The 18,112-nt window shown below is 32.4% G+C and overlaps 2 protein-coding genes across 9 annotated transcripts in view; one reads left to right on the forward strand and one right to left on the reverse strand.

The window, feature by feature from the left end:
- Positions 1-13,101, reverse strand: part of LOC106052755 (ATP-binding cassette sub-family B member 6-like) — a 25,853-nt gene extending 12,752 nt beyond the window's left edge. The window contains exons 1-2 of one of the 4 annotated variants that reach the window (XM_013208189.2): positions 12,853-13,101; positions 89-313 (exon numbers count right to left, since the gene is read on the reverse strand). In XM_013208189.2, the coding sequence (XP_013063643.2) occupies positions 89-292 (204 nt within the window). In that variant the 5' untranslated portion in view covers positions 293-313; positions 12,853-13,101. Of the gene's footprint in view, positions 1-88; positions 314-445; positions 465-855; positions 1,465-11,666; positions 11,761-12,852 lie in introns of those variants that run through there. The other 3 variants (XM_056016802.1, XM_013208188.2, XM_056016875.1) reach the window with 3 other exon arrangements.
- On the forward strand, positions 1,972-16,357 carry LOC106052756 (ras-related protein Rab-18A). Of its 5 annotated transcripts, none has more exons than XM_013208191.2 (8): positions 1,972-2,116; positions 2,965-3,518; positions 4,591-4,646; positions 4,941-5,002; positions 5,354-5,426; positions 6,748-6,866; positions 8,518-8,643; positions 13,172-16,357. In XM_013208191.2, the coding sequence occupies exons 2-8, from the start codon at positions 3,448-3,450 to the stop codon at positions 13,274-13,276; spliced, it is 612 nt and encodes a 203-aa protein (XP_013063645.1). In that variant the 5' UTR covers positions 1,972-2,116; positions 2,965-3,447; the 3' UTR covers positions 13,277-16,357. The 5 variants fall into 5 exon arrangements, with proteins under 5 accessions (XP_013063645.1, XP_013063646.1, XP_013063647.1 ...); XM_013208192.2 differs by having other exon boundaries at positions 1,978-2,116; positions 3,048-3,518; XM_013208193.2 differs by having other exon boundaries at positions 1,978-2,116; positions 3,324-3,518.
- The last annotated feature ends 1,755 nt before the right edge of the window (positions 16,358-18,112 follow it).

Raw genomic sequence — 18,112 nt, forward strand, 5'->3', positions numbered from 1 at the left:
GGGTTACAGAATGTAGTATGTAAAACTATAATATTTTAAGCTTTATTATCTTGCATGTCTACTGAACAAAACAATTTTGTATAATTACCTTAATAAAATGAGTCCAGGCTCGAGGCACATTGTTACTATCGGTAGCAATACCTAACTTGTTATATACATAAAACTGAATGGAACCACCCAAAAGTACAACTGCTGCCAAAATAACTGAACTGGAAGACTCAAAAAAACATCTGTTGAAGCCGTTATGTCTCCATACAAGTGACCATTCTGTATTATTAGGACAAAACTGCATCTTGAATTTTTATTCTGACTTCTGCAACAATAATTAAAAAAATGAAGGATACAACTTTAAATATAGGACATATTGCATAATTAATCATTTCTTATATTTATTTTAAATCAATAAATAATTATTATTTCAAATCTATTTTGTTTATCTACTTACTTTAATTTAATTATAAGGAACATTTGTTATTTTCGATTTACAAAGATAATAATCATTTTGACAACCTTTTGGTTCTTCCACAGTACGATTTATTATGCTTTACAATAGGATGACATTTAGAAAACTGATAACTCCAATGAAGGCATAAAGCCTACTTTGTGTAGCTTTCTGCTTTAAAATATATAGCAATATATCTTTTATCTTAATATTTTCCAACATGAGAATGAATTTCACAATTTTTTTTCACATTTGTTAGCACTAAATCTATATGTAGGCCTATATCTAGTAGTTTAGGGCCTACAAGTAGTTTCTAGACTCACACTAGACACTTTCACTAAGCTAGAAAATATAATATAAATCTAGATTAAGATCTAGACTAGTAGTAGGATAGGGCATAAATTATATTTTACCTAGTTTATTTTCAAGATTAGTTTAGGCATAGTCTAGAAAGCGCCAAATTTTTCTTTTTTTTGGGGTTGATTTTGCTTGTTGAAATGTGGACCACAGTGACTGATCATTACTGGCAATACAGATAAGATATGCAGAAAGTATAGAATAGTGAAATAGAGAACAAACGACAAATCTCTTGTGAACACGGATTCGACTTTTGAATATTTGAATGATTTATGGTATGAAAAGAAACCTATCTTCATGAAAAATGTTTCACTCGAGACAGACATTCTTAGTCAGTGACGTCTAAAAGAACAGGTTCAACTAATCAACTTCTAAATTCTAAGCCTCCACTCTAAGTCTAAGCTCTTGCTCAACGCAGTAGACTGAGTAGAGTAGTCTGAGTCAGACTCTACCATCACTCGCGGCAACAGCAAATCCTATTACTTTAATTATGCTTCTCAAACGAATATTGGAAGTTCTTAAACAGGAGTTCGGCCATGGAGAGAATTTTCAGATTCATTTTATGTGAAAAATGTTAAAGAAATAGAAGAATTTGTTTCTGCAGTAGAATCCATATCTAGGACTACTGGGAGAGAAATAAACGACTCCATGTTTAAAACCATAGACGCGGTGGAGTAAAAAAATCTCTTTCAAAACCATTCTTTTAGAACCGAGTCAACAAATGTTTGATCGACTGAATAATTTTATTTCATGAAACAAAAAATTATAATATTTACAATTATTTTAAAATATTAATTTTTTTAACGATAAAAAATCTCAATAATGAGAATTCTAATTATAATTAGTTAATTGGTTATATTTGTTCTCGGCCAGTTGTTTTGTTTTTTAAATGAAACTAAACACTACGTAAAATATGCCACAGAGACTTAGCTTAATGTAGATCTATATCTATATCTATTTTGATTATAAATATTTAAATTACATATTATATGGATTTATATCAAGTCTAATAAACTTAAATTTGTTGTAAAATAGTTTAATTTACTACACTTGTGCATCATAGTCTTCTGTGGATAATTAATGTTCTTTAAAACAATTGCAATGTAGTTTTTGTGTTCTTAAATTACCAAGAGAAATTAAATTTAGCATTGATGTTGTAAAAAAACTGAAAAGTACAATTTACGTCATAATAGAGTTTTCATAAGACTAAGAAAAAAACATTTGTTTACTTTCATGGTTCTAGACTTGACAAATGACTTTTCATATGTCTCGCATCTGATCGATCGTATGCTTTGATCAAAAAATTAAACTAAAAAAGTTCGATGATTATTCTTCTCTTAATCTAAAGATCTAGATTAAAATATTTATATTTAGTAGAATCTAGCTAGTTTAGATTTCTAATTTCTAGATAAAAGTTAATAATAAACTTTTTATATAAACTATAAATTTAAAGAGACGAAAAAAGTCAGTACATGTTGTACTACATTCTACATCTAGTCACAAATTTATAATAATTTATAAATTATAATTCAATTATTATAATTAGAGTCTATTATAAAATAATAATAAATCATTTTAATTTAAATTTATTATTTTATTTATTTTAATCTCGTCTAGACTATAGATTAGAGACTAGTCTGACTAGTCACTAGTCCAACAGCAACATCAGTCGAGAGAGAGTCACTAGAGAATCTAAATCTGAGCTACTCTGCTAGACTCTAGTGATCTAGTGACCCTCTTAGAGTCACTCTAGTGAGTCTAGTCATCTAGAATCTAGACTATAGATAGACTTAGACTTAGGAATCAGAATGTTCAATGTATATATTATATATCTAATCTTAGTAACTAAATAAATTAATCTAGATTCTTATCTAGACTATCGACACTAGATTCTAGGACTAGAGCTAGTGAATCTCTAGTCAATCTAGCCCTCTAGAGCTAGTCCAATCTCAATACTTTGAGATACTCAATGACATATATTCATATTAATTAGTACTAATTCAATAGATATAAATATAGAATATATATATATAATATAGATCTAGAGTGTGTGTTATCTTGACTAGTTCTATTTTATATACTTGCATACTAATAGAAAAGGTCTTTAGAATCTATCTATCTAGTAAAATGTAGTATTCATATAATTCATATTATATTTTTTATAGAGTATATAGAGTCTAGGTTCAGTCACTAGTGCTAGTAGTGGCAGTGACTTGAGTTTCAGTCATTCATCATAATATTCTTATAGAACAAGGCAAAGGATAAGATCTTCATTGTCATTCACCTATCTACTATAATTACCAACCATCGGGATCAAGGATTCAAGCCTTGGCAGCAGGCTTAGATTTAATAGAGAATCTAGATCTAAATTTAACTCCTGGATGACTATTCTTGCTACTTCATTCAATTGAGTTTTGATAGTTTTCTTTACTCTCATGTAAACAAATGACAAGACTAGTAGATCTTTATCAGTTCTGCTCTATCGGACTAGTATCACTGTGTAAAATTTTGTAACTTTATTCAGTCAGCAAATTCTGACTATTGAAAAAAGAGAGACTACTCACAGACTTACAAATTAATTGCTACAGTGCTACACAAGTGACAAGTCATTCAAGGCTAATCAAGAATAGAAATTTACTTATCATAGAATGGAGGAGCAAGAGATTTTAACAACTTTGAAAATATTGATAATAGGTGAAAGTGGTGTAGGGAAATCAAGGTTAGCCACTATATTAGAAACTCATAATATAAATCTAATGTAATAAGCCCATCAAACTTATTTTTCTCATTTTATTTAAGTTTAAAATAGAATAGATGCATCTGTAATTACAGAAATTTGAAATTTCTTTCAAAGATTAAAATGTTCTCCCACATATATATAAATTTTAATGTAAAACTCTTGTGTGGAGTTATTTATCTCCCATTAAGCGCTTCCCCAGGTGGAGGACAGGGGAATCCCCTCCAGATATGGCTTGTACTGGAGAAATAAAATTTCCGGGGTGGACCAAAATCAAACTTCCCACTGGTTGATGGGAGATGGCAGAGGGCTGTGTTTGAACCTGGGACCATCGAGACCCCTGTCCAGAAAGCAATTCCCACAACCTATTGAGACATCAGACTAAAATATAATATATAGATATTGAATTATAATTACTTTTCTTTATAAATTAAGTAGAAATTTGTTTGATATGGACAAGCAAAAACAAAAGTTCATCAACTTGAAAAAACAATCATGAAAGGGAAGTAATGTTTGTGTATTTTGCTTCAGACTTTTTAACAACTAGGTCCACTGAGTAGCCATCTTTAAAAAAAATGACTTAAGACTTCCTAATTGATGCCTGCCTGGTCATGTGATATGCACTTTGAACTGTTGTCTCGCTGGTCCCAGGTTCCATGCCATTCGTGCCCTCTACCAACCCATGTGATTCTGTGAAGGTCTGAGCATGGATGAAATATTATTCAATGCTGAAGGAACACCTGAAACATGTTAAACAAAAACTGAATATTTTCTAGATCTGGGTTGATAAACACTCATTCACTTAGGGAGTAAAAGTCAATTACTGCTTAGATCACAAGACCTATAATTAAAAAATAAATCTTTCAGTTAGTATCCATAGATAACTCAGGCCTTACAATTATGGCCATTAAGTTTTGATCTTTGAACTATAGAACGTTTCGGCAGCTGCTTATTAAAGTAGAAGAAGGAATGTCTTTTGACTCATAGTTCATATCTTTAAGAGAATTATATTACACAATTGTTTTAATCTTTTTTACTATTAAATTCTTTTCAGTTTGTTATTGAGATTCACAGAAGATACTTTTGACCCTGAACAGGCTGCTACTATTGGTATTAGCTTTAGAATATACTCTTTTTTTTTGTTGTTGTAACATATAATAATTCTTATAGTTTTGAGCCCTGTATATGTTACATCTTTTTATTGTTTGACTTTATAATTGACTCGGTGAATATATTTTATATACAATTTTTAAAAAATATCTTTATCGTTGAAAAGAAATACTTAGATTCAAATACTTTTTTTTAGTTTCTTTGTTTTTATGCGTAACATTTATGGTTCATTGATTTTTTTTTCCTTAAATTATTGATATCAAATTTTTTTTTTTTTTTTTTTACATTTGTCAGGAGTGGATTTTAAAGTGAAAACTTTGACAGTTGATGGAAACAAAACTAAACTAGCTATATGGGTAAGAGAGTAAATAAATAAACCTTTTTTTTTCTGTTGCGCAACTAGTTGTGATAGTGTAATAACAACCTATATGTCTTGATCATGTTGGTTTGTGGACTGAGGTATAATTGTTGTTGTGCATCTATGTTTCTTGTCGTGTGCTGTGAACTGATCTGTACCGGTGTGTCAAAATGTCTTGGTGTCCAGGTCATCTTGTTATTGTGAACTGTTTTGTTATTCTTGTACAATAAGGCCTATAGTGTTTTATAAGGTTATTGCAATAGTTTTTATGATTGTGGTTTGTGGAAATGTTCAATCACTCATCTGTTGTTAATATTGAATTAACTGATTTGTTCAATGATACTTTTAGGACACAGCTGGTCAGGAGAGGTTTAGGACTCTTACGCCAAGTTATTACAGAGGAGCTCAAGGTGTAATATTAGGTAATGAAAGTTGTATTTTGTGATTACTATATATTCTGTTGTGGCTCTTCCGCCGTGTCAAATGCAAACAATGAAATAAACAGGAGGTAACCTTCAAACACCGGCGAAATGCCAAAACAATCAAGATAGGTAGTCGACACTAGTGTTAAAATAGGAAACACTTTTAATCCTCAAGAAGGGACCCATCTAATGTCCTCTGTTACTAGCTGTCTGGATATAACTTCTTATTTTCACTGCTCTAATGAAAAACGTCTTGTTGATAGTGTCGAATAGAGCATTTTTGCTTTTTAACAAACTTTACGTCATTGTCGCTAAGTACAACTTTCCCCCTATTCCCGAAACAAATTTTTAAATCCTAATCATGTCATAACAATTCATACCATCATGCACTCTGTTTGGTCACTCACATTCATTCTGTTTTTATAGTCTTTTTGATAATTGTAATTATTTTTTGTTTGGAAACCTAAGCTCCTAGGTAAGATTCTTTTCACGAACCATCATGTGATAGTCCTCCTGTTTATTTTAGCCAAGTTGTGATAAGAAAGGATTGTTTGTTCTCTACTCAAAAGTTCTTAAAATTTGAAGCATTTATTAAAGAAGTTTTTTTTTTAAATCTATGAATAGTGGCATCCTATTAGTTAGACTTTCAATATGAAAATAGGAATAAAATTGTTAGAACTAAGAAAACATATATATTTGTGGTTTTTTTTGGTGTTGTTATTAAAGGTGGTTTTTGTTTTACATGTTTCGAATGTTCCTTCAGGATTGAAGATTATTACATCATACCCCAAATCTCCCACATGATAGTGAGATATGGTGGAAGGCAGGGGTTCAAATTCTGGACCATTGATGTGACATTCTAAAGTGCATACCACACAACCAGGTGGTTTGTGATACAGAATAACAGTTGTCTTCTTTTTCCTGTGTTACCCTAGAACCAATGCTGATGTGTTGTCAGTTTAAAATGTGGCGATTTTTTTTGAATTGTTTACTCATTGTTATGAATGCAATTTCGGCATGAGCTTGTTTGAGAATCACACTTAAGATCCTTTCCATCAATTTAGTTTGGTTGAATGGTGCTAGTTTGTCAAAGCTCTCATGGATATGATGGAAACCAAGGATTAGAGAGAAAGCAGAAAGCATGGCTGCTTTTGTTTTTTTTAATATTTTCAAATCTTTATTCATTTGGATTCTGACCTTCGTAATTGTTGTGAATGTTTGTGGTCAAATTTGATATTAAAATCTTATCAGTCATGTGATAATTGCAATTTTCCAGCTTATTTTGTACATATTGTATTAAAGAAAGATTCTTTCTTGGCAGTGTACGATGTGTGTAGTAAGCAGTCTTTCAACAAACTTGATGCCTGGCTGAATGAACTAGAAACATTTTCTACAAAACATGACATGGTGAAAATGTTGGTTGGCAATAAAATAGACAGAGTAAGTCATTTGATAGATAACTTTTCTATTTAGGGCCTACTGTCGGAAGTATGTGTCTGCCTCCAATCTTCATTATATTCAAAATTAGCACACAAAATTACAGTTTTATGTTAATTATTTTGTGCATTGATAAATAAATGAAACAAAAGTTTTTGTAAAGATTTGCAGATTGAAATATTTTAAATGTAAATGAATAGGCTAAAATAGTTTATTAAATGTTTAAAATATTCAAGGAAATATTTTTTTAATTTTAATTGAGTTCAACACTAAAAAATAGTGAAACAAATATCATATATTAAGTTTCTCGATTAGAGTAACTCCGCACTCGTCATAGCAAGCAAAATTACTGGCTGAGAGTAAAGCTGCACTGAAAGAGTTCATTTTACTGTTTTTCTTTTTTTAAAAGAGTTCTTGTTTAAAACTATTGTTTATTTCTAATTTCTAAGCCATGTCCCACTGACACTGTAAGTGGCCCAAACATTTAGTGCTGAACAATTTAGCAATTTATTTTTTTCACATGTGGATAGAGACGATGATGTCTAGGTAGATCTGTTCTTTCATCAGATGAATTAGATTAGAACGGTGGGGAAGATAGTGAAGCCAGCAGTTGGTATGAAAGTCCTTGGGATAAGCTTTTTAAGTCTTGTGAAGTCTGGGATATATTGCTGAGTTGTAAAAGCAGCTTGGCTACCTCTCAAGGGGATTTGAGTTCTAATCACAATTCCAGCTGACGTGTGTTTGCTGAGCACCTAAACAGGACACAGAAAACCTTCTCCCAACTAGCCCCTCTTCCCTGCATATCCACAAAAAAGATTGGACAGTGATATAGCTTGAAAGATGTGCTTTACAAAAGCACTTTTAAGTTAAGAAGTGTTTCTCAAACTTTTACCTCTGACATTTCCCAAGTTACAGCCCTCCCCACCCCCCCCCCCTTTTAGTGAGCTAGGGTGTCTTTTGGGGTGCATCAAATGTTTTTCTGCATTCTGAGCTGCAGAAATGCATTCTCCTAGTGTGAAGAGTACACAAAAATCCAAGTTTATACAAAAAAAATAATCAAGTTTTGTCAGATAAAGAAGGATGTGGCGTACACAAATTTGGAGGGATATGTTAGGTACTTAAAGCACACATATGTCTGTAATGGGCCTGATTGTGCTAAGACTAACTTCTTGATAAGGAAGACGTTCATGTGTTTATCATGCTTAATAGGCAATGAAATGATAGTACATCATTCAAGGGAATTAGACCATTCTTACACAAGAAAAACTATTAGAATCACATTGGTGGAAAGATATTGAAAAGTCTAAATAAAATATTGAGTCGATCTTGTTGAAGATACTTCTTGCAAAACTGCTAAGGTTTGTTAAAGGTCTTAGAATATGATACAAGGTATCTTTATTAAATGATTGAAATTTTTTAAAACATTGGTAATTATGTTATTTTTACCTGATGAATATACAAATATGGGCTTATAACAATGCAAAAACAAGTTTTGTTTGTCACTTTAAACAAAATTAAAAGCCTTATTGCCACCTATATCAGCATCTCATGATACACTATGAGGGTGTGCCCCACAGTTTTAGAAATGTTGATTTAAACTATGGAACAAATGTTGTGTTTTTATTGTAGATACAAATTTTGTTTAACTATTTAGCCAAATCATGAAGTTACCAAAGATGAAGGCTTGAAGTTTGCACGTAAACACCACATGTTGTTCATTGAGGCAAGTGCTAAAACAAATGACGGTGTGCAGTGTGCTTTTGAAGAGCTTGTTGAAAAGGTAATGATTTTTGTAAGCAATTCTTTTATATGATAATATTCCACTGCATCATTGTGAGCAGGACACTCAAGAAAATAGCAGACACTTATAAAAAAGAAAAGTTAGGCTTTATATATTGAATGTATTACTAAAAATAGCAAAATTAAACAAGATTACAAAGACAGTTTGTGTGGAAACACAAACTCAAAATCGGCCCCCGAAGTGGTCCACCCAGGCAGGCTTCAATATTTTCAGAAAGAACATCCAAATGAAATTATATCAAAGACAAATGAGAGATAAGAATGGAGAAAGAAGGTTGACAGATCTTGTGTAGTGCCCCAACGGTACAGCAAATCAAAGGATAGGTGCAAGTGAATGCAAAGTTAGATGTGAACCTGGCCTAACTAGTTCCCCTTTCAGACCTTGTGGTCTATAGGGCAGATGATGTAAAGTTCATCTGTTTTTGTGGCCTACGGTTAACGAGGGTGTCATGTAGCCAGCACAACGACCAACCGCCTTTACTTTTCCTTAACTAATATCAGGTACCCATTGGAGCTGGGTGGACTGAGAGGCGCCTAAGGATTCCGAAGTTGAAAATCCCAGTCTTCACCATGATTCGAACCCGGGGCCCCCGGTTCAGAAGCCAAGCGCTTTACCGCTCAGCTACAGCGCCTCTCCTGGCCTAACTGAAGTCTTATAATTGATGTAATTGTTTTGAAAAGGCCCAATCTCTTATTCGAATGCTCAAAAAAAAATAAAAAAAAAAATTTCGCAATAAAGAAAAAGTTTACGAAAATGAAGTTTACAAGATTACTATTCGTTTTAATTTAGGTCTAACCTATAGTGCATACTAATTAGCTTTTTCTCTTTAAAAAACTGCTTGCATAACTGATTTTAAAAATTAGATTTTTTGCTTTCAGAAAAAAAAAGTAGCCGTTGCATCATAACTTTGAATGGTCTAAAATATTGTGATGTCGGATTTTCAATATCTTTTCTAGTTTATGAGATCTAAACGGGATGGACGGACAGACGGACAGACATTTCGCACAAAACTAATAGCGTCTTTTCCCCTTTTGGGGGCCGCTAAAAATATAAAAAAACAAACAAACAAACCTTATATTAAGTGTAATTATATCAATTAGTTTAGGTCAGTCATGTAATTAAATTTGATATAGACCTAGACTACCAATAATAAATCTGTGCAATTAGATATTATTTTTAGCAATTATTTTAGTTTAGCGTTATTTCATGCCTTTAGCTTTCTCAATGAGTTATGATTCTATCACTGATCTGGACCAGTTTAGGGAGGGGGGAGAAAGAAGGGGATATCTGTCTGAATGTTATTGTGATCACTTTTTAAATACATTTTAAAAATATAAAAAAAAGGTTGTACAACTTGAATTTGAAATTGGGGACTCAAGCCTCCTCTAGCTAATACACTATCTACTGTACCAGCAAAGTGCTTATGAAAATAGAATGTTTTACAGTTACTATTGTTAGTCTCAAACCATTAAACCACGAGCTAATTCTCTACACAAAGTATAAAGGGGACTAATTCAACTTATGCTACCACATCTATCAAGTACAATTTCCTTTCCCTTGTTTGATACTAAGCAATATAATTAATCACCAGTAGTTAATTAACTAATTGGTAAAGTTTTTTTTATTGATTATTGTTTTGTCAGGTATAAGAAATAATTGTGCAAAATTTCAACTTTTTACCAGACAGACTGATAGATTGAGTTGATATAAGCTTTGTAATTAGGTTGAGGGTTGAATTGGAAAAAAAAAGTTTCATTTGTAGAAGCTAACAAAAAACATGGAGCAATACTTTTTTTCATGTTAAAGAGTAGCTTTGATCTGCTTCCTCTCCTGGAGACAGTATGGTATTCTTCCTAATAAGCTTTTATCTCTCACCTTAAAATATTACAATAAAAAAAACTAAACTTCCCCTTTCAGACCTTGTGGTCTATAGGGCAGATGATGTAAAGGTCATCTGTTTCTGTGGCCTAGGGTTAACAATGGTGTCATGTGGCCAGCACAATGACCAACCACCTTTACTTTTCCCCAACTAGTGTCAGGTACCTCATTGGAGCTGTGTGGATTCAGAGGAGCCCAAAGATCCAGAAATTAAAAATCCCATTCTTCACCAGGATTCACTCCCGGTTTGGAAATCAAGCGCTTTACCGCTCAGCCATCGCGCCTCTAAAATATTACAATAGTCTTGCATAAATATTGTGAATGCCTTTTTTAAACATTTAAATAAAGTTTTGATTTTAACAAAACAACTGAAAAATAATTGAGGTAAAGTTGGGTTATCATTTCATATTTTAGCCTGAACTTTTAATAAAGCATGTCCTTTGTGCATGCAGGCTGTTTAATTAAATTATTTACTTTTGCACATAGTAGGCCATAGTAGGTAGAAATAGTATCAACTACTTGTCAGATCGTGAACATGTCGGAGTTAAGAGAAGGGTGTTGAAGGGGAATGGGTTGACGTAATTGTATAGGACCAAAGTATTTGACTTTGTGGTTGGAGTGTCCTTAGAGAAAAAATGTACACAGTCTCTACAGACATAGTTCTGTTCTAGTTTATAGATTTTTTGTTTAGAAATAGTTCTGTGTTTTATTGAATAGAATTTTTTTACACATAATTCTGTGTTTTATTTTATAGACTTTTTTTTTTTTTAGAAATAGCTCTGTACTAGTTTATAGACTTTTTTTTACACATAATTCTGTGCTATTCTATTGACTTTTTTTAAAGAAATAGTCTGTTTTATTTTATACCCTTTTTTTTTTGCTATTTAGTTAGCTTTGCTTCTGAAGTAATGGGTCTCGATGAAGACTTGGAATTTTTCATCTTTAGGATTTTAGGACGCCCCTGAGTCCAGCCAGCTTTAGTGGGTATCTGACATTTGTTAGGGAAAGTAAAGCTTGTTGGTTCTTATGCTGGCCACATGACACCCTTGTTAATAGTTGGCCTTAAAAAACAAATCCCTATAGTTCACAAGGTTTGAAAGGGCTAGTTTTCTTTTTCTACTTACAATTACTTATTTTTGAGACAGTTTTAATTCTCCAACCATTTGAATTGACTGAGCCTCATACAACATCAGTGAACTTATTTTGTAAAAGTTAGAACACAAACAAAACTAGAGAAAAAAAAAGTAAAGTTCAGATCATTTGGTCTATAGGGAAGATAATGTTAAGGCCATGTTTCTTTGGCCAATGGTTAACAAGCAGGATATCGTGTGGCCAGCACAATGACTTTACTTTCCTCTAACTAAAGTCAGGTACCTATTAGAGTTGGGTGGACTCAAGGGTGCCCTTGATTTCCCTAAATTCAAAATCCCAATCTTCACCGAGATTATAACCCAGGACTCTAGGATCGGAAGCCAAGCGCTTAACCACTCAGCCCCCATCACGTACAACTGCCATCATTAAGTTTTCTTAAAATCTCAATTCAAGCTTAAGAATTGGTATAGGCTGCCTGTAAGGATCTACTACATACATGTACCATACTTAAGATTATGACTAAAAGATATAAAGTGACCTTTTTGATAACATCTAAAGATACTTTCTACTTATTGCCTTTATCAAGGAAATTCAGCATGATAGTACTGTTTTGAAAAAATAAAAAGATCACACATAACACATTACAGTGTTCTGTATTGAAACAATGCAGCTAACAACTTATAGGAATTATAAGAATTAGCCTTTATCACCAAAGCAGCTGGAGCAATATTAATATACAAAATAAATAAACCCAGAAAGATTTCAAAACAGAAAACTAATAATATTACAGCAGGCATTAAAACCTAACTTAATCCTATAGAAACATAATCTACAATGAAACAGGAAAAAATCTTTAAATTACATGATTATTCATGATAAGACAACAAAGAGTTGTAGTTCTTGAAAAAGGGAACTCTTCTTTTTTGAACCTTATTTCCTGTAATTTTACCTTATCACATCTTAAGAGAACTTGTTAGTACCTATTAGCAATTGCTGTACTAGTTTATCAGTAAGCTCTTATTTAGTGTCTACATTTGAGCTCGATTAGAAGTATAGTGTAGGGCTCAAATATTTTTTATGGCTTTAGTAATAATAAACATTAGCCTTTAGTTTTAATTTCATAATTCCATAAGTTCTACTTAATTTACCATACTTTTATTTCACAAAATATTTTTTGTGCCTATACATCAACTGAACAGAATCCATACCATCACATACCTTTTGTTAGAAAATGTTGTTAATCACATAGTGCTTGGTCATTGCCAGGAGTTTATATAAACCTGGTGCAAATGTGTGAAATCAGGTCTCAGTGATATGGTGACCATCTTATCAGTTGTGCCAATACAGTGAGTAGGCCAGATAACTGGGTCAGGATCATTTCAGGAGATTTACTTGTTAAAGAAGAGATACACACTCTCAAAATTGTCAAAAGCTTTTAAGGTACTTGTCAGGAATAGTTATCACGTCACGATTGTGTTGCAGGATAAAAAAATTTTGACGTCATTTCTGATGTTGTTTTTTTTTTTTTCTTCTCCAGATTATTCAAACCCCTGGCTTGTGGGAAACTAGTGGTAAGAATCTGACACTAGGAAGCAAAGGGGGAGAACCAGGAGCTGGACAAGGCTGTTACTGTGTTGTCTAATTGTTTAGAAGTTATTTGTTTGGTCAGATTCATGTATATTGTTTGCCATTTGGGTCCATTAAGATGATTTTTCCATCATTTGATCGATCTGCATCTTAATCAAGCTTCTTGTGAAAGGCACATAATGAAAAATGATGAAAACTTAAAATAAAAAAAATATAGAGATCTACATTTTTTTATGTAATGATAGAAGTCTTAAAAATGTTTATCTGTGGCAACTACTTGTGCGACTTAAAAAAAAGGCCAATCCTAGATAGATATCTGCATCCACAAATTAGATGTTGCAGTAACCTCAGACATTAATTAATGCAATTGAACTAAGTTAAATTTAAATGTACAGCAGCTCACAGATCTATAATGTTAATCTGAAGATAGATTTGTATAATTATCTAATCATTGATTATTACAAAGCTATGTCAATATTACATTTTTCTCTGCATAAAACTTTTATCTTAATATTTCTTTTACTTAAATTTCATTCTGGCTTGCATGGTAAAAGTCAAATGCAATTTTTAAACTTCAGTAACAAACATACTGATAACTATGGAGACGTCACCTTATTGGAAATGATAGATGTTTCTATTTGATTTGTCATCTATAGAAATTTCTGTCATTTTTTTGTCTTGCCTTTTTTTTTTTTCTACGCTTCATTATGCCTCAACCATTAATTAATAATTAGGTGATTCAGTCGAGTGAACAAACCATAGCAGTTATCAGTCAGAATGTATTGAATCTTGCCTGGAATAAAAAATAAAATCAACATTTAGATGTCTCTTATTTTTCATGACAACTTAATACTATTCTATTGAGTATAATGTAGATAATCCACTAATCCTTCTTACTGTTGTTTCCCCTTAACTTTGCTGCCATTACCTCTGTTACTTGTATTAGTGCCTCAATCCCAAACCTTTTATTTTAGTGGCCCCCTTAAGGGGAAACGCCACTATTTTTTGTGTTTTAAAATATTATCCTAGATGATATGTATCCCACATTGTTTATCATATATGTTCCTTTTTTGTTAACATTGAAATTACTTATAGACTTATTGCATTTTTTGGTCTATGTCAGAGAGTGGGGAGCTAAAAAATCTGCTGATTTATTTTTTTTCGAAGAAGGTTCTTCATTCATAAAATACTATTTTATAAACATTTTTCTTTTATTTTATAAATTACAGACGCTACTTCAAAAGAGAACATAATATCGTAATACGCCATTTTTTTGCACGTGTCTAGGAATATTATTATATTAAAAAACAATGTTTTATTGAGAAAAAAAATTTAATTAGGTATTTTGATAATTTAAAAAAATCATAAATGTAATTGTTTACAGCTTTGCATCAAGTTATTAGTATGGATCATATCATGTAGACTTATAAACTGTTTAATTTACTATTTAAATGTATGTATATGCATACAAACACACATAAAAACATCAACTTAATAGAAAGGATTTCAACTTGGTGAACTATTATAAAATTTTTGACTGAAAGTCAATTGTGATGGTCCATTTGCTGTTTGTAAAAGTGTCTCAATAACAAGGTCGACAACCTTCTCTAACTTCCACAGCACTGAATATCCCCCCTGTGGCCTATAATTCTTTCTGTAAAGCTGCACCATCACCATATTTGTGATGGGAGCACTCTAGGAATGAGGTGTGTAAATGTTTACTGCAGAGCCTCACTCTTCCTGCCTAGCCTATACAGAGGTCCTCAGTCTGTGTGGTAGACCTCTGAGATAAAAATTTTTCATTTTCTTTTTGTTTTCCTTTCCTAGACGTTTCTACATAAGTTCCAATAGTGATGGTAGAAAGATGTTGCATAAAACCAGTAGATTTGAATATACAGTCATTCTTTTAACTACTGGGATGTCTACTAAATGTGTCATGAGGCTGAGTTTTGATCTTAGTAAAGAAATATTTGCAAATGTTTTAACCATCGCATATTAACTTTGCCTTGGTCTGTTACATTATAAAAATTAGGGGTCAATGTCTTCAAATTAGTAAAATTTCAGACAGCTACAGAGACCCAGCTTTGACCTATATAATTTGTCAGAACGCCCTTATAAAATTTTATAACACAAATACTTTTGACTTACCATATATTTTTGTAGTGTTACTTTCATTATAGTTTTCAAAATCACTTTTTTTGGAAACAAAATTTACAGGCTACTAACTGCTGTGTCTTAGTTCCAAACCCATAGACTAACATTTTGAGAAACAATATCATAACCCAGTTGCAATCTGACTGATTTCTACAGATTGTTTTGGTTAGTGACGGTAAGTGACCTGACCTATATTTGTCTCCTTTTGTGTAAAACATTTATCCCAGTCATATGGTAGTGGATTTTTAAAAAATATGTTTTTGTTTTTCTTGTATTTATATTTTTTTTTATAAGCTAATGCGTTTCATTTGTGATGTCTATGTGATAAGAAAACCTTGCTTGCAGAGCTCTTATAATTAATACCATATTGCTGCCCTCTTTTCATTAATTGATTTTTTTTTTACACATTTGTTGTGTGAATAGCTTATAGAGTTTTGTTTTTGTTTGGTATATGTAAGCACATATATTACTACACAGTATATCTGCATATATGCAACATATTTATCTCTCTCTTACAATCAGATCTTAAATCTGAGGTAAAAAAATATTTTGTCTTTTGGTGTAGGGGTAGGAAGATAAAGAAATAAACTGTCTAAAAGACAAACATTTAATGTATTCAGTAGTGCTAGACAGCTCCAGATCAAAATAGATTTTGATAGCAATAATAAATGGGTTGATAGAAATAATAAATGGGCTTTGCTGAACAGATAGACCAGCTGCAGTCTGCTTATCTCCTGCAGTCAGTCTGTTGTACTTTGTGGTAATGGAGTTAGTGAGAGCTGACCAATTCTGTTTGTATGGAGAATAATGAAGTATATTTCTTGTAGATGTGTAAGTAGTGTGTTAGTGTGTCCTGCATGAAACGACTGTATGTGTACATAATGTTGTGACTTAGTTGTACACAGTTGCCATGGTGATGACCTTTAATGAACACTACATTATTAGTAGATTTTGTAAATAATTAAACATTTCATGAGAATTATTGATTGACTTGTTCTGATTTTTTTTTTTTTTTTCTTTTAGTTTAGATTGGAAAAACAAAAATCATTTTTTAAAGTTTTTTAACATCTTGTTATTAAATGCATAGTTTTCATATTTTGACTGAATTCATATATAATATTATGTCATAAATGTTTTCAATAAGGTGTTTTCAAAACATGACCTGGATAGTACTGATACACTGTTTGTGTACAACTAGCTATAAGGTCAAGTGATAATAAATACTAAATATGTAAGCGGCATGCGCTAGATGTCGCATAATATGTAGGTCACAGCTGGGGCTGCATATCCACAGGAAATACTGCATTCCTCATTAATCTTCGGACTGGGAGATAAGCCTTATTATTATGCAAGCGGCAAGTTCTTTACTTTGATACAATGCATAATGGTGCATTTCAAAATCTATGTTAAATAAAATAAATAAGTACTCTAAAGCATCCTTTGAGTTAGGGCCAGGTGTTTGAAGAGTGTTTAGAGAAAATAATCAGGTGAAGAGAATGGACAAAAACTTGTATGATAACTATACAAGTAAGTATGAATATATATTCTTAAAAAACAACATTACTTAATTGTGATGCTGGACTAACTCTAAGAAATGCGCCACTGTAGGCCGCAGTTTGAAAAAAAATTGCACATGCCTTCTAAAGCTTGTCAAATTAGTCATATTATTTTGGTTGCGTCCCCTAGTTACTGTACGCATTTCTTCCCATTGTCCTTAAAGTCAGCTTATGTTGGCTAATAGTGAGTTTATAAGTGGGGGGGGGGGGGATTTAGCTGCTCTCACACATTTGGTTTGACAATGTATTCACCAAAGCCGAAAATTGACAAAAAAAATTTTTTTTTTCAAACATTAATGCAAGCAGGATGACCAGACACCAACACGCTCAACGGAGGACTAAAAGGTCAGATCTTTACAAAGGAGGATAAGGAAATTCTTCCACATCTCCCTTTGTGGCAGACGACGTTGTTGTGACTTGTTCACGTTTCTATAAGTTTCAGACCTCCAGAAATGAAGATCATTATGTCCTAGCCATAGATTTAGTCCTAGCTCATACCTCGGCAGGGGTATATTGCGGGGTGTGAACTCCGAGATCACCAAAGCCAAGTCTACAGAAACACCTCATGTCTTTAGGGGCAGTTTATGGTCTCTGGATGTCGTGTGCTAATTTCAAATACACTTCAATAACACTAACAAATAATTTAATTTTGTATACATAAACACATCCAATCCAAACAGCTAGTTTATATTTGGACAACTATTCGAAAAACAAAGCTAAAAAGATTTTAAAGATAAAAAAAAAAACACCTTAAGGTAAAGGATTTTAACATTTTACTATCACAGATGGGGGCTTGGCAAACCTAGTGTCTCGGGTCGAATCTCGGTAAAGACTGGGATTTACAAGACACTCTTGAGTCCACCCAACTCTAATTTGTTGGGGGAAGTAAAATCGGTTGGTTGATGTACTGGCCACATAACACCATCGAACCGTCGGCCACAGAACCAGATGAGCTTTACAGCATCTGCCCTATATATATCGCAATTTAGGTCTGAAATGGGAAAATTTACCTTTTAGGCTACTATCAAGACATGATCACAGAAAACAGGCTAACGAACTCCTTTGCTCATCGGGCAATCAAGTAATTAAATGCAATCTAACTATCTGATGTGGGCTAAACTTTGAGGCAAACTGGTATGAACATAACGTTTGTGGCTACAGCTAGAATAAATAGGCTATCT

This window comes from Biomphalaria glabrata, chromosome 1 (assembly GCF_947242115.1).
Source record: "Biomphalaria glabrata chromosome 1, xgBioGlab47.1, whole genome shotgun sequence".
NCBI lineage: Eukaryota > Metazoa > Mollusca > Gastropoda > Planorbidae > Biomphalaria > Biomphalaria glabrata.

Excerpts from the sequence above, each read along its gene's own strand:
- LOC106052756 (XM_013208191.2), top strand. The coding sequence starts at position 3,448 with ATGGAGGAGCAAGAGATTTTAACAACTTTGAAAATATTGATAATAGGT. Across the intron at positions 6,867-8,517 it reads TTGGCAATAAAATAGACAGA|CCAAATCATGAAGTTACCAA; the intron begins GTAAGTCATTTG and ends TTAACTATTTAG. Across the intron at positions 8,644-13,171 it reads TTGAAGAGCTTGTTGAAAAG|ATTATTCAAACCCCTGGCTT; the intron begins GTAATGATTTTT and ends TTTCTTCTCCAG.